Genomic DNA, 16,748 nt, shown 5'->3' with positions numbered 1-16,748 from the left:
CTACCATCTCTGCCTTCCCCATCACCACATCCTGCCAATTTTAAAATCTCACACCATCCTCTGATCAGCTCGCCTATTTTTACTACTTACATAAATACCCTAAACTACATGACTAGTATAGGTTCATCCTCCATACAAGAAATTAGTTATTCCAAGCGGAAATCTGAATAGGATGATCTCTGCTTAACAATCCTTCTCTGGCACACAATGATCAAACAAAACCCAAAGCAGCTTAGCACTAGAGGGCCACCTCCAAGCTCATCCCCTTGCGTGTCACAAAGCTAACCTGCAGTCTCTCACTCCCTTTTATCTTTACACATGCTGTCTGCTGTCAGGAACTTTTTTTCCTCATATCTTTTTCATCGCAGGATATGGAGTGTAGTAATAAACAGAACAGAGGTTAAATGGAAAGGAGAAAAAAGAACAGAGGCAGAAAGAAGAACATGAGTTTGGAGACAAAGTCTCATGCAGTGAGAAAGCAATCGAGGTCCGGGGTCCTGGCTGACCCTCCCAGACCCTCATGACTGATTGACTTTTATAAAGGAAAGGCTTAGAATCACACAGACTTAGAGCCATTGCTGGAGTTTAGAGAAAGCCCGATGCCATTTACATTTTTAAATTATTCTACAGGGCCAGAGACACCTCACCAGTAGGGCATCATATGTCTTGCCATGAGAGCAGTCCTGGTTGCAGCCCCAGCACCACATGGGAGTGCCACACCACCATTGGAAGTCTGGTGTGATGGTGCCTCTCCTCTATTTGAATAAAAAAGTTGGCTCAGGAACTATGAAACTGTGTAAAGAATAAGAAAAGATCACTTTGTAAGGAGAGTCCATGGAAGCAAAGAGTGGAGTGTAGGAAACATCATTAGGAGGCCACAGATGCCACTCTGTTGGAGATGGAGAAAAATGAACAAACTCAAGAGATATTTTGGAGCCAGAACGAGCATGGCATAGTGATGGGCTAGGTGTGGGGGTGGGGGTGGGGACGGGATGGGACATCCACATAACGCCCGGGGCAAAATTCATGAGCTCAATATTAGAAAAGTATGAACAGAGATACCTCCAGGCATCAGACAGGCATCTGAATGTCCTGATTTGCATCACACTTCCTGTACCACAGACAGTGAACTGGTGGCATGGGCTTTGCCATAGTAAAGTATATACCGCGGGAGTCAGACAGTAGCGCAGTGGGTTAAGCGCACATGGCATGAAGCACAAGGACCAGTATAAGGATCCCAGTTCAAGCCCCGGCTCTCCGCCTGCAAGGGAGTCACTTCACGTGCGGTAAAGCAGGTCTACAGATGTCTTTCTCTCCCCTTTCTCTGTCTTCCCCTCCTCTCTCCATTTCTCTGTCCTGTCCAACAATGACATCATCAACAACAATAATAACAATAAAACAAGGGCAATGAAAGGGAATAAATATTTAAAAAAGAAAAAGTACATGCTGTGTCCTTTATTCTTGTTTCTTCAAAGTCTAACCCAGGGGGCTGAGTGGTGGGCACACCTGGTAGAATGCAGGTTACCATACCCACCTGGGGGCGGGGGAGCTTCACAAACAGCAAAGCAGTAGAACAGGTGTCTGTCTCTCCCTCTCTACCCACCCCCTTCATCTTTCTGTCTCTATTTAAAAAAACGGATAAAAAACAAAAAACCTAACCCAACACATGGAACACAGATGGCCCCTGAGACAAAATGGTCCCCACCTGGCAAGGGAGGAAGGGAAACTTCACAAGCAGTAGAGCGGCGCTGCAAGTTACCTCCCTCACCCCTCTCACATTTCTCACCCACTGTCAAAATGAAAGAGGCTCAGGAGGTGGTGTAGCAGATAAGGCATCAAACTTCTAAGCATGAGGTCCTGAGTTCAATCTCTGGCATGCCATGTGCCAGAGTGATGCTGAGAACCAATTACACAGAAATGACCTTGGGAACCTGTGGTTCAGGGTGGAAGCTCAATAAACTTTTTTTTTTTTCCTGTAAAAAGCCTGATAGTACATATTTAAGCTGTTCAAGTCAGACAGTCTCTGTTGTAGCCACTCAACTTTGCCACTATAGTGTGAAAGCTGCCAGATAATACAGAAACAATGGTTTAAGTATGTCCCAATAAAATTGCTACTTACAAAATCTTTATTTACAGACTCATGGGGCATAGCTTGTTACCCCAGGGTGAGAATGTACACCATCAAGTTCAATGTGTTCCGACTATAACATCACCATGAGTTTTTGTTTCCATTTTGGCTAAATTCCTGATGACTGCCTCTTTTGGGTGGGGAGAAGGGGAGATATCTTCCCTTAAATCAGCTGCCAATTTTATTCATGTTTTTACAGTGAAAGAGATGGTGATATAGAAGTACAGAAGAGAAAGTTGCAAATTGTAAAGACAGAGGAGCTGTACATAAAATGTTTTATCAACTGAACTGTGTCAATTTAAATCTACCTACTAACCAAAGTTAACAAATATGAATAATGGTTAAGCTACAAGAATGTTCATCACAAGTACACGTACCATTAGGAAAAACAGAACTACCCGTCTATCTACAAGACAGTTAAAGAAATGTTACATCCATACAATGCAACCATTTAAAAGTATTTATTGATATAAAAGTTTTCAATGTGGTAGTTAAAAAAACATAAGTGACTATAGAGTGTAACTGTGAAACTAAATGTACAAGCACACAAGTAGGCAAGCACAGACGCCCTGGCAGTGCGCAGCCATTACAGTGCTTATCAGGAATGGTGAGATTGTGGCCTCTGGCTTGCTTGCAAATTTTCCATTTTTAAAAAAACATAATGGCTTGATAATAAGACATTAAAAGTTCCTTAAAACAAATAACAATTGAGATCGGGCTGTAGCACAGTGGGTTAAGCGCAGGTGGCACAAAGCACAAGGACCAGCGTAAGCATCCCGGTTCGAGCCCTGGCTCCCCACCTGCAGGGGAGTCACTTCACAAGTGGTGAAGCAGGTCTGCAGATGTCTGTCTGTCTTTCTCTCCCCCTTTGTCTTCCCCGATCTATCTCCATTTCTCTCTGTCCTATCTGACGACAACAATAACAACTACATTAAAACAACAAAGGCAACAAAAAGGAATAAATATTTAAAAAATAATAACAACAATTATAGTAACTAAAGCAAGCGAAGCATTACTTAGATTAACATTTCCAAAATAAATTGTCAAAGTACAGTAGTTTCACCAGTTCTTGGAACTGGAGATGAATAATGATTTCTTCTGAGTCTCCAAATGACAGATGTTAAGAAAAATTAAAAGAATTTACATGCGAAAAGAAATGCACAAAATCAAGTAAGCTAGTAAGACTGCTCTAGTCTACATCACTATCTCAACAACCAGGCCTGTCTACAGGACTCCAGCTTATCTACTTGACATACAGTGCCTCTGGCTCAAGGTTTGCATGTGAAAAGCAGCTATTATTCATTGATGAAAGGATCTTCAATCACCAACTTTTAAAGACAAAGGAAAGGGGGAAAGGACCATACTACAGTGTGAGAGCTCTCAGAGTTCCATGGCAATTCCATATTTAGGGTCCAAACATCTGTAAGAAACTCAAAGGTCAATGAATTGTCATGGCAAATGCTAGCTACCCAATTCAGCATGTGTTACTCACTGTAAACAGCTAGTACAATTATGTACCTAGTAGACCCATAAATAAAATAAAATTGGAATAATTCAATGAGAGCTATTTTACAAATAAATCCACAAACAGCAACCTCAAAATGACATGGTATCATAAGTCAAATATACATAAAAATGTTAAATTCCAGGTGGAGAGTAGATAGCATAATGGTTATGCAAACAGACTCTCATGCCTGAGGTTCCAGAGTCCCAGGTTCAATCCCCCGCACCACCATAAACCAGAGCTGAACAGTGCTCTGGTTAAATAAAAAAATGAAAAAAATGTTAAATTCCTTATTACTATGTGGAAAACTGAGAAATGTTATGCATGTACAAACTACTGTATTTACTGTCCACTGTAAAACATTTATCCAATAAAAAATGTTAAAAAGATACAATTCTATGAAACTATATACGAACCTAGACAAGATTTAAACTAAATAGTTTGCTGCAGTAGTTGAGGGGGAGTGTGCTCACTACATAACCAGACCAAGAGTCATTTTAAAGTATAGAATACAGTGATTAACCAAGTATAGTGCTTCCCACATTAGCAATGTAAAGCAAAGTGTCAAAAGCAAGCACATATGTAAACCACCAGCACTCGTACAAGGACTTTACCACTGGACTACTGTCATTCAGGATGAAAGTCACAATACTCACCATTCAGGCCCGAAGTTCAGAGTCTGCGTTTCTGCTGCCATTCTTTTCTGTGTTTTTACAATGGATTTTTATATGTAGAAAAACCTATAAAGAGAAAACACCTCTATAAAGTTAGGATGAAATGCAGAATTCAGCCCAGAAGGTACAGGTAGTATCTGTGTTTGGGTTAAGCTCCTCTCCCAGACACCAGAATGGAGTCTGAATTTGTTTATAACAATATAGAAGATAAAAGTGAAATGAGCCAATCTACAGTTACATTCATTCCAAGTTGGCATTTTTATGTTTACCTTTGTGGAAGAGATAAGGTGTAAGAAAAAGCTGGTAAGACAGGGACCAAATTAAAAAAATTTTTTATCATTTTTTTAAATGAAAGATAGGTGGTTAAATGAAAGGTAGGTGGTTTTTGTTTGTTTTTATTTCAAAGAAGGATATCTTGGCATTTACTCATAAGTTGATTTCGTGAAATACAAACCAGTAAACCTTTAATGGATTATAGACAGGAATGGAGACTCCAAATCTAAATGTGAACTTGCCACATACATATGCCCCACCGTCTCTGAATGGTGGTAAGTTTGTATTTTAATTTACATTACTCCCTTTCGATGCCTCTCCCAGTGCTGCTGTGCCACCATATTAGTGTAAGCAAATATTAAAAGCTCAGAATTTTCTTAAATAATGCCTTGCACTGGCCTACCTACCACTCACAATTTGGTTTCCAGAAGATTACATCCTAATGTAAAGAACTTCTAAGAACAACAATCCAGGAGATTTAAAGACCAACTACAGACACTAGGTCAGAGTCATTCTGCTTTATGAATTGAAGCAGGAAGCTAAATCAACTGTTAGAGATAGCTAATTCACCCACAGAGAGTACTGTAAACTCAAGTTCTCAATTCCCCACCCAGATTGCTCCTTCCCAATCAACTGAAATATGCCCAGTCTTGATGCATTTATGTGAACTAGAGGGACTGCCCTACATGATGCCTCTGAATTATAAATTAGTTGGAATGGAAACTGGCCTTTATTTCTTAATTGTCCTTTCTAGGAATGCAATGATGTGCTCAAATGAGGTTAGGCTTTGCTGCCATTTAAACCCCACCCTAACAGAATGTCTTCACTCCAAACCCCCAGTAGAAAACAGCTCTGATTTTTAGTCAGGACTGGAACTAGATACTCAATGCTAGGCCCCCACCGACTACTGTTGGTTTTGTTTAGTTTTTTACAGAGTACTGTTGTTCAGCTCTGGCCTTCTGGTGGTGCAGGGGATTGAATGAGGGACTTCAGTGCCTTGGGCAAGTATTTTCACATAACCATTAATGCTATTTCCCCAGCCTGGTTCTGCCTCTTTATACTGCCTTCCCTTAAAACTGTTCCCTCCATGACCTGAACTTCGCTGACTTGGTTCCCAATCTCATTTCCTTCCTATTGAGTCAGCATTCCCCAATAGTTTCTCTTCCAACTTCCCTTGATTTAGTCAGAAACTGTTTAGATATTGTCTTGAATGTTTTAAAAAACAAAACAAAAAACTACAGTCGTATTCTTATTAACACTCTGGGTAGAACTCTACCTACTAACTCATGGGGACTAAGAGTCTGTAGAAAGGCCATAAATATTCCCCCCCAAGTTTCTAAATGGCCCATTGAAACCACAGGTTTGGTTTTTAACAGAAGCAGAGAATGAAAGAGTCCATGGCACAGAAGCCAGGCTCTGGCCCTGATCACGGTGCACTGTCCAAGTGAGCTATTTTACGTACCCAAGGTTTGATTTTAAGAAGATACATATTTACATATTAATCAAAAAAAGGAGAGAGAATCAGATCATTGCCCTGACACACATGGTACTGGGGACTGGACTCAGGGTGTCATGATTAAGTGTCCAACACTTTATCCACTGCGCTGCCTCCAAGGTTACAGAATGATTATTTCTTTCTCCTGTGACCTGTGGCACCCTGACTGCCTGATCCTCCCAGGCATCTGTCAATCAACAATCCATCAAGGGAGCACTGTCTCATAGTTCACATGACAGCCAGCTTCTACAGCCCAGGGTCACCTGCAACTCCTTCCTTTTTCTATTCCTCAAATCTAACCATTTCTGCCTTAAATCTCATCAACCCCCTCTCAAGATTCCAATCCCTGCACCCCCACCCCTTTCACTAGCACTAAAGCTTTCTGAACTCAGGTCTGGATTACCAAGTGTACTGTGCTTCCCAAACTTAGTCTCTAACTACTACTCATATCCACCATGTCCAACCTGCTACAGCTCCTCCAGTCAACCCAACTCCCCGCTAAACTGTCAATGAAACCACTTCTAGACGGTCAAGAGTCCTAGGATTTCTTCTTTTTTTAAATTTTTTAATATTTATTTTTCCCTTCTGTTGCCCTTTTTTTTAATTGTTGTTGTTGTTACTAATGTCGTAGTTGGATAGGACAGAGAGAAATGGAGAGGAGGGGAAGAGAAAGACAGAGGCTCCCCACCTGCAGACCTGCTTCACCGCTTATGAAGTGACTCCCCTGCAGGAGGGGAGCCGGGGGCTTGAACTGGGATCCTTACACCGGTCCTTGTGCTTTGTGCCACCTGTGCTTAACCTGCTGCACTACCACCAGACTCCCAAGTCCTAGGACTTCTAGTACCCATCAACTGGACAACCCACACCTCAACTCAATCTGTTTCACTTCCAAATTCAAAGCCAAATGAGAACTCTCTGCTCTCCAGTATATTATTCTATGGTTTCTCTCTTATTATTCTTTCTCTTCCAACAAAAGACTCACCCTAGGTCCCTCAGAACAGCTATTTAAAAAAAAAAAAAAAAGACAAAAACCAAGGACCTATTGAAATACCTATCCCACAAATACCCCATAGTTGAAAAAAAAAAACATAAAAGGAAAATCTAAAACAGAGTGGACTCTATAAGACTTGTACTGGGGCAATGGGTGCTTTTTGAATCTGTAGAAAAAAACAGAAATCAACTTGACAGGAAGGATACTTATGACGTTGGACAAAATGAGTGAATATTTGGGGGGGGTGCCTGCCTTTTAACAGAACACACATACACACACAAAGTATAGGCCTTGAACTCCAGCGTAGAGGCAGAAGAAGAAATACAAATCTGGAAGTGGGCTGACGGAACTGCAACCAAACTGGAATAAAACTACCACAATAGTTCAAGGGACAAGAATAAAGTCTTAGCCAACACGACCCAGGAGGATATAGGCAAGGAGAGACGGTGCAGTAAAATCCATAGTTCTAATCATTCATTCAAACTCAAGTTCAGTGGTTGTCGCTTTCTCCACATGCAAAGCACCTAAATCTTTTCACTGAAATATATCCTGACAACCAGCTGGATTTTAAGGTTTTAAAAGGCAAGGGGCTTTATACACTATTAAAAAAAAAAATCACTAAAAGTAACAGTCATCACACATAGCAATCATTCAAATACATGTTAAGTGAAGCTTGAACTCACAGTACTGAAGATGATGCTAAAAGTTTAAAATAAAATAAAATAAAATAAAATAAAATAAAATAAAATAAAATAAAATAAAATAAAATAAAATAAAATAAACGGTGCTTTGTAGTCTCTCCCACTGTCTGCCTGGAACAGTGAAGACCCAGTGAGGACAAAAACAAGAGGCCTAGAGGGTCAGGCAGTGGTGCGCCTGGTTGAGCATACACATTACCATGCTCAAGGCCCCTTTGAGCCCCCACTACCCACCTTCATTGTGGAACAGCTGAGCAGTGAGGCAGGTCTGCAGTGTTCCTTTCGCCCTCTCTACCTCCCCTTCTCTCAATTTCTCTCTATCCAATCAAATGAAACAGGTGGTGGGGGGGGGTGTGTGGAAGAAATGAGAATGGAAAAAAATGACTGCTGGGAGCAGGGGCAAAATACCCTGATGGCAAAAATATATAAATATAACATAATAACCCTACTGGAATCAAAGAGGTGCAGTTTATTTCTGATGCTACATTAAAGAACAACTCACCACGTAGGGCCAATCTACCATGCACAAGGCCCAGGTCTGAGTCCTGGCACCACATGGCAGTGCTAAGACATGGGGCAGCTCTGAAGCTGTGGCTGGGTGGCTATCTCTGAACGAAAAGCAGTTGGGAGCTATAGAATCACACATACACAAGGCTAGGGCTCCACAAAATAAATGCTACCGATCAACACCAATTAGGCATCCCATAATTCATTGAAGGAGCCAGGGTTCTAAATCACATGTGAACAAACTAGTTTCAAAAAACGAAAAGTCTGGTATCTGAGTCTAATGGCAACCATTCTTTTGAAAAGACTGGTCAGTCAACTGAGGAAAATTTCATAGGTGCTCCAACAAGGAACAAAATCATTACCAGCATTCCAGTCCAAAAACATTTGTGAAATGCCTACTAAGTGCTGCTCTGCTAAAGGCTAGGGTGGTCACAAGAGGGAAATACAATGTTATAGCATAGCCTGAGGATGGATTGAGAGCCTGAGAAGGCTTGCAGAACGGGAGCAGTCCAAGTCCCAGAGAAAGGCAATGGCCTAAAGGTGGTCAAGAGGTGCAGGAGCTCCTGTCCACTAGTGCCTAAAGCAACCCTACAGAGGACAGGTGTGTAGAGGTCTGTGAGGGGAGGCCAGCCCTGAGCTTATCTTGAGGTTAACTAGCTTGAATTTAAATGGAGAAAGTTTACTCCATTTTTATTATATCACATTATATGGAAAGCCAACGTTAATAGTCAGGTTTAACTCTTACTACAAGCAAGGCATTGTAACATAGTTAAGAATGCATTCTTTGGGGCCAAGCAGTGATGCACTTGGTAGAGCAGACATATTATAATGTGCAAGGACTCAGGTTCAAAGCCCTGGTCCCCTACCTGCAAGGGAGAGCCTTCATGAATGGAGGAAGCAGGGCTGCGGGTATCTCCCTACCTATGTATCTATTTCTATTTTCCCCTCCTCTCTGTTTCTATGTCTCTACCAAATAAATTGATTATAAAAAAAAAAATTAAACTGAGGACCAGGCTGTGACGCACCTGGTTAAGTGCTCACATTACAGTTGGAAGGACCCAAGTTCAAGCCCCTGGTCCCCACCTACAGGGGGAAAGCTTCATGAGTGGTGAAGCAGAGCTGCAGGTGTCTCTCTGCTTCTCTATCTCCCCTGCCTTCTCAGTTTCACTGTCTCTATCTAGTAAGTCAATAAATAAATAAACAAAATTTTTTTTTAAAATTAAATCATGTGGAGTCATGTAGTACTATAAAAAAAATTCATTCGAAGGCCAGGCGGTAGTGCAGTGGGTTAACTGCATGTGGCGCAAAGCGCAAGGACCGGCGGAATCCATCAGATTTCATGGAAGCTAGATGTAGACACTATAGAGAAGAGAGGGGTGATGCTAACAGTTGACATGAAAAAATGTCAACAATGTATTAAGCACCCAAGGCAGAACAGAATATTATTACATTTGACACATGTTTAAATACACCCTAAGTGAATATACTTGTAGGTTTGCTCTAAGATGTTAGCATATACTTTAGAATGGAAGCATTTATGGGTGATTCTTTTCCTAGTAACTTTCCAATTTGTAAACACAGCAATGATAGCATCAGCACCATGTTTTTAATGGAGAAGATCCAAACATTTCAAATACTGAAGTCAAAACAGAGGAAGACTGGCTTCCACAGTGAAGGAGCTGGTGCTCAAAACCTGCAGACAGTGTGTGGTGGGGACAGAGGTAGGTTCGGGTGGGACCACAGACAACTGCAGGGGGAGAAAGGACAGCCTACAGATACAGTTAATTCTAGAGGACCTTAGCCATGAGGAGGTGAGGATAAATGAAGTAAAGTGGAAAGAAACATTCCACTGAAAAATATCCAAGTGGAAAAGTACTAGTAGAAGCCAAAGGTGAACAAAGAATGCAGCTAAAGTAAAATGGAAGTGAACTCTGAAAAAGCAAGACAAACAGAGGGAAACATGGGAGGGAGGAACCTTCCCTTAGACACTCGTGACAAAGGAAAGTAGATAAAAATGACTCTGGAAGACACCTAAGACAGACCTACTAGCTTTTTCCACAACGGAGACCCCTATCTCATCTTCAATACTCCAGCCTTTAGGTTCATGATTAGTCAACAATTTGTTCTGCCTTATATTCTAGCTCTTTTTCAGCCACTAGGTTTCAGATGATACCATGATGCCCACCTGACTTCCCTGGGCAGAGGACCTCACCATGTGTCCTGGAGCCCCACCTCCCCAGATCCCCACTCCACTAGGGAAAGAAAAAAGCCGGCTGGGAGTTTGGATTGACCTGCCAACGCCCATGTTAAGCAGAGAAGCAGTTATAGAAGCCAGACCTTCCACCTTCTGCACCTCACAATGATCCTGGGTCCATACTCCCAGAGGGATAAAGAGTAGGGAAGCTATCAGGAGAGGGGATGGGATATGGAGCTCTGGGGGTGGGCAGTGTGTGGAAATGTACCCTTCCTATCCTATAGTCTTGTCAATGTTTCCATTTCATAAATTTAAAAAATGATAATTAAAAAAAAGAAAAAATGACTTAGGACCACTCTCAGCTGCTTGTGCTGGGCTATTCATTTTGGGATGAGTGAGAACAAAAAATAGAAAGTGGAGAGGAATTAAAATGTAATGACCTCAGCATTCTCACATAAACAGGCAAGTAACAGAGAACACAGCAGTGTATGGTGTTTTTTTTTTTTTTTTTGGGGGGGGGAATAGATAGCAACTATAACCTATAATCATGTGAAAGTGTTGCTCTAGTAAACTTTAGAAATTCTAAGTAGGTAGAAAGGTTGCAAAGACATTACGAAAAGTTTCCTATTTCCCCTAAGGTAGTCAATGTATATTACTGCAGTACATCTGTCAAAACTGAGAAACCAACAGCAGTGCATTACTAGTAACTAACTAGTAAATAAACTAAAGTTCATTTGGCTTTCACAAGTTTCTCTAACAATGGATGTCCTTATTCAATTCCTGAATCGAATCCACACTGCACTGAGCTATATGGTAGTTCTGAAGGCTCAAGCCAGACAGAGACTCATCATCAGGGTTGTGGGCATTTTCTCCAGCTTTGCAACCTGGGAAGCTGACACCAGGACTGAGTCAGGGTGAGGCTTCTGTCAGCATGGTGAATGTAAGAGGGCAACGTGAGGGGGGTTGGCAAAGGTGTGACTACAGCTAAGCACAATGAGAAGAGAATTGACAAACTGGAGTTGTGCCTAATGACAGAAAGCAGGTGTGGCAGGGGAAAAAATGATAGTACAGACTCCAGGAACCAGCAGGACTGGATAGGTCACCCACGTGCTCATCCTCTCTCAAGTCACCTCAGGAGATTTTGGAGAAGACAAAACAAAGGTGATTTTGTATCTTGCACCAAAGGAAAAGCCACTGGGGTGGGAGGAGGGTCAAGGTCCTGGAACATGATGGCACAGGAGGACTTGGGGGTTGAAACGTTATGTGGAAAACTGGGAAATGTTACACAGGTACAAACTACTGTGTTTTGCTGTCAACTGTAAACCATCAATCCCCCAGTAAAGACAGAAAAAAAAAAACAAACTAAAGGTGAGGCTACAGGGTCTGTATCTGGTGCTAGGAAGAGGAAGAAGGCTGTCTTGACAGAAAGCCTGAACTTTAAGAGCTTAGGGTAAGAATGGCTAATGTGACTACATAAAAGCTATCATCTAGATCAGAAATGTCGGTCTGAAAGTAGTACTAATAACTTGGCAAAGACAAAAAATAGCAAACCAGCCTGCACTGTTACTTAGTCAGGAATGGAGGAGGATGAAGATCCTAAGTCTGCCTTTTTTTATTCCCCTTTTGTTGCCCTTGTTTTTATTGTTGTATTTATTATTCATGTCATTGTTGGATAGGACAGAGAGAAATGGAGAGAAGAGAAGATGGAGAGAAGGAGAGAAAGACAGACCCCTGTAGATCGGCTTCACCATTATGGTGACTCCCCTGAAGGCGGGGAGCCAGGGACTGGAAGCAGGCTAAGTCTAAGTCTGCCTCTTCACTTATATAACACTGCAAGAAAATGGACTGGAGAACACAAGGTGAGAAGAAAGGTGTCCAGGTAAAATGGACTTCAGTTATCTAAACAACTCATATACATTTTTTTCTGTATTTATCTTCCCTTTTGTTGCACTTTTTTAAATTGTTATTGTCATCATTGTTAGATAGGAGGCAAAAAAATCTTTTTTAAAAAAAAGACAAGGGGCGAGTTGGGCTGTAGCGCAGCAGGTTAAGCGCAGGTGGCGCAAAGCACAGGGACCGATGTAAGGATCCTGGTTCGAGGCCTGGCTCCCCACCTGCAGGGGAGTCGCTTCACAAGTGGTGAAGCAGGTCTGCAGGTGTCTATCTTTCTCTCCCTGTCTTCCTTGCCTCTCTCCATTTCTCTCTGTCCTATCCAGCAACGACTACAACAATAAAAAACAACAAGGACAACAAAAGGGAATAAATAAAATGTTAAAAAAAAAGATAAGAAACACAAAGATATTTAACATAAAAATGACACTTTACTAAGTCTTGGATGGGGTTAGGTGGTGGTGTGCCTAGTAGAATGCATGTGTTACCATGCACAAGAACCTGGGTTCAATCCTTTAGCTCCCACCTGCAGGGGAAAAACTTGACAAGTGCTGAAGCATGCTGTAGGTATTCTCCTTCTCTTTCAGTCTCCCTTTCTCCATTCCTGTCTGTCTTTAACCCTCTATTCAAAGGAGGGAGGGAAAAAAAGAAAGAAAAAAAAAAAAAACGGAAAAAGGCTGCCTGGAGCTGTAAAGCTGTGAGGGAACCAAACCCCAGCAATATCATGGAGGCAAAAAATATATATGTATTGGAAAGGAATAAAACCATAAGAGATTGGGTCAAGGGGAGAAGCAACACAAGGAAATAAGAACAGAGGGCCAGAAAGTGGTGCATCCAGCTGAGCAAAATGTTAACATACACAAACACCCAGGTTCAAGCCCCAGGAACTAACTGCAAGGAGGAAGTTTTGCAAATAGTGAAACACAGCTGCAGGTGTCTCTCTTTAACTCCCCAATCCTGCTCATTTCTGCCTCTATCAAATAAATAATTTTGAAAGAGGGGGAGCTGGGGTATAATGTTTATGATTTGCATAATGATTATGCAAAAAGATCTTCATGCCTGAGGCTCTGAGTTCCCAGAATCAATACCCAGCACCATATATATTCCAGGGCTAAGTAGTGCTCCAGTATCTATCTTTCCCTCTCTCTGCCTCACAGTAAATAAATTATTTTTTGAAAAGGAGGAGGAGGAGGGTAAGACTACCAAAAGGGAGTCGTGGCTACGGAGCAGCAGCAGCTGTGTTTCTCTCCCCTCCTCTCCCGGGTCAACTAGGAACACCAAAGGAGACCACCTGGGACTGCAACAGGACAGGTCTAGAACGACTTCAGGAACCCACCAAATGGCCGGTGAGTGCAAACTCGTGCTGCTAGTGGATGAGTGTAGCCTAGGGAGAGATTAAGTGGCTGGTAATAGTCCGGCAGTTTACCAGTTGAGACACCACCTCCAGTCTGTTTCACCAACAAGGGGATGGCCGGAGCGAGAAGACTCCCCTGAAACTCAACAAATGCAACTGTGAGTCTCCACTGCTACTGCCCTCAGAATCTGGAGCAGCGGCAGGGAGGCCCTGTGCTGACACCAGGGGACAGAGACCTAAAGAGGAAACTCAGGAGAAGATCTATACCTCGGTGGCCTAGCAGTGGGGCTGTGAAAGTCTCTGCCACACCCTGCTTTATCTCTTGGACAGGAGTCAGTGATTAAGCTAAGAAGCCTACTTAGTAGTTTAAAATTCAACATACCATGCAAGGCTTCTATGAAAAGACTATATGCCACCAAGCTAGAGAACCTGGAAGAAATGGACCATTTCCTAGATAACCTACAAATTTCCATTAACTAGATAACATGAACAGGCCCATCACAGTTAATGAAACTGAAACAGTTATCAAAAATCTTCCCCAAAATAAAAGTCCTGGACCAGATGGATTTACAAATGAAGTCTACAAAACCATCAAAGAAGAACTAATACCTCTACTTTTAAAAGTCTTCCAGAAATTAAAGACGCTGGAATCCTCCCTCCTAGCTTCTATGAAGCCAACATCACTTTGATACCAAAAGCAGACAAAGACACAACCAAAAAAGAAAGCTACAGACCAATATCTCTGATGAACATAGATGCGAAAATAGTGAAAAAAATTCTAGCCAACCGGATACAGCAGTATATTAAAAAGACTGTTCATCATGACCAAGTGGGGTTTATCCCAGGGGTGCAAGGTTGGTTTAATATATATGTAAATTAATCAATGTGATCCACCACATCAATAAAAGCAAGACCAAAAACCACATGGTCATATCAACAGATGCAGAGAAAGCCTTTGACAAACTACAACATCCCTTTATGATCAAAACGCTACAAAATAATGGGAATAGATGGGAAATTCCTGAAGATAGTGGAGTCTATATATAGTAAACCTATAGCCAACATCATACTCAATGGTGAAAAACTGGAAGCATTTCCCCTCAGATCAGGTACTAGACAGGGCTGCCCACTATCACCATTACTATTCAACATACTGTTGGAAGTTCTTGCCATAGTAATCAGGCAGGAGCAAGGAATTAAAGGCATACAGATTGGAAGAGAAGTCAAACTCTCCCTATTTGCAGATGACATGATAGTATATATAGAAAAACCTAAGGAATCCAGCAAGAAGCTTTTGGAAATCATCAGGCAATACAGTAAGGTGTCAGGCTACAAAATTAACATTCAAAACTCAGTGGTATTCCTCTATGCAAACACTAAGTTGGAAGAACATGAAATCCAGAAATCAATTCCTTTTACTATAGCAACAAAAACAATAAAATATCTAGAAATAAACCTAACCAAAGAAGTGAAAGACTTGTATACTGAAAATTTTGAGTCACTACTCAAGGAAATTGAAAAAGACACAAAAGAAGTGGAAAGATATTCCATGTTCATGGGTTGCAAGAATCAACATCGTCAAACTGAATATACTACCCAGAGCCATATACAAATTTAATGTTATCCCTATCAAGATCCCAAAGACATTTTTAGGAGACTAGAACAAATGCTACAAATGTTTATCTGAAACCAGAAAAGACCTAGAATTGCCAAAACAATCTTGAGAGGAAAGAACAGAACTGGAGGCATCACACTCCTAGATCTCAAACTGTATTATAGGGCCGTTGTCATCAAAACTGCTTGGTACTGGAACATGAACAGACACACTGACCAGTGGAATAGAACTGAGAAGCCAGAAGTAAGCCCCCACACCTATGGACATCTAATCTTTGACAAAGGGGCCCAGACTATTAAATGGGGAAAGCAGAGTCTCTTCAATAAATGGTATTGGGAAAAATGGGTTGAAACATGCAGAAGAATGAAACTGAACCAAATACAAAAGTAAATTCCAAGTGGATCAAGGACTTGGATGATAGACCAGAAACTATCAGACACTTAGAGGAAAATATTGGCAGAACTCTTTTCTGCATAAATTTTAAAGACATCTTCAATGAAACAAATCCAATTACAAAGAAGACTAAGGCAAGCATAAACTTATGGGACTACATCAAATTAAAAAGCTTCTGCAGAGCAAAAGAAACTACTACCCAAACCAACAGACCCCTCACAGAATAGAAGATCTTTACATGCCATACATCAGACAAGAGGCTAATGACCAAAATATATAAAGAGCTTGCCAATCTCAACAACATGGAAACAAATAACCCCATCCAAAAATGGGGGAGGACATAGACAGACTATTCACCACAGAAGAGATCCAAAAGGCTGAGAAACACATGAAAAAATGCTCCAAGTCTTTGATTGTAAGAGAAATGCAAAAAGACAGCAATGAGATACCACTTCACTCCTGTGAGAATGTCACACATCAGAAAAGGTAACAGCAGCAAATGCTAGAGAGGTTGTGGGGTCAAAGGAGCCCTCCTGCACTGCTGGTGGGAATGTAAATTAGTCCAACCTCTGTGGAGAACAGAAATGGACCTACCCTATGATCCTGCAATTCCTCTCCTTGGGGTATACCCTAAGGAACCCAACACACCCATCCAAAAAGATCTGTATACACATATGTTCTCTGTAGCATAATTTGTAATAGCCAAAACCTGGAAGCAACCCAGGTGTCCAACAACAGATGAGTGGCTGAGCAAGCTGTGGTATATATACACAATGGAATACTACTCAGCTATTAAAAATGGTGACTTCACTGTTTTCAGCCGATCTTGGATGGACCTTGAAAAAATCATGTTACGTGAAATAAGTCAGAAACAGAAGGATGAATATGGGATGATCTCACTCTCAGGCACAAATTGAAAAACAAGATCAGAAGAGAAAACACAAGTAGAACCTGAACTGGAATTGGCATGTTGCACCAAAGTAAGACTCTGGGGTGGGAGAGAATACAGATCCAAGAAGGATGACAGAGGAC

The 16,748-nt window shown here is 41.5% G+C and overlaps 1 protein-coding gene across 3 annotated transcripts in view; it reads right to left on the bottom strand.

Annotated features, from left to right (window-relative positions):
- The window catches only part of GIGYF2 (GRB10 interacting GYF protein 2), a 127,873-nt gene that overhangs the window by 93,467 nt on the left and 17,658 nt on the right, over positions 1 to 16,748 (bottom strand). For all 3 annotated transcript variants that reach the window (XM_016186882.2, XM_060193783.1, XM_016186879.2), the window contains exon 3: positions 4,289 to 4,372. In XM_016186882.2, the coding sequence (XP_016042368.1) occupies positions 4,289 to 4,329 (41 nt within the window). In that variant the 5' untranslated portion in view covers positions 4,330 to 4,372. The remainder of the gene's footprint in view (positions 1 to 4,288; positions 4,373 to 16,748) is intronic.

This window comes from Erinaceus europaeus, chromosome 7 (genome assembly GCF_950295315.1).
Source record: "Erinaceus europaeus chromosome 7, mEriEur2.1, whole genome shotgun sequence".
Taxonomy (NCBI): Eukaryota; Metazoa; Chordata; class Mammalia; order Eulipotyphla; family Erinaceidae; genus Erinaceus; species Erinaceus europaeus.
This window is presented reverse-complemented; position numbering and strand designations above follow the sequence as displayed.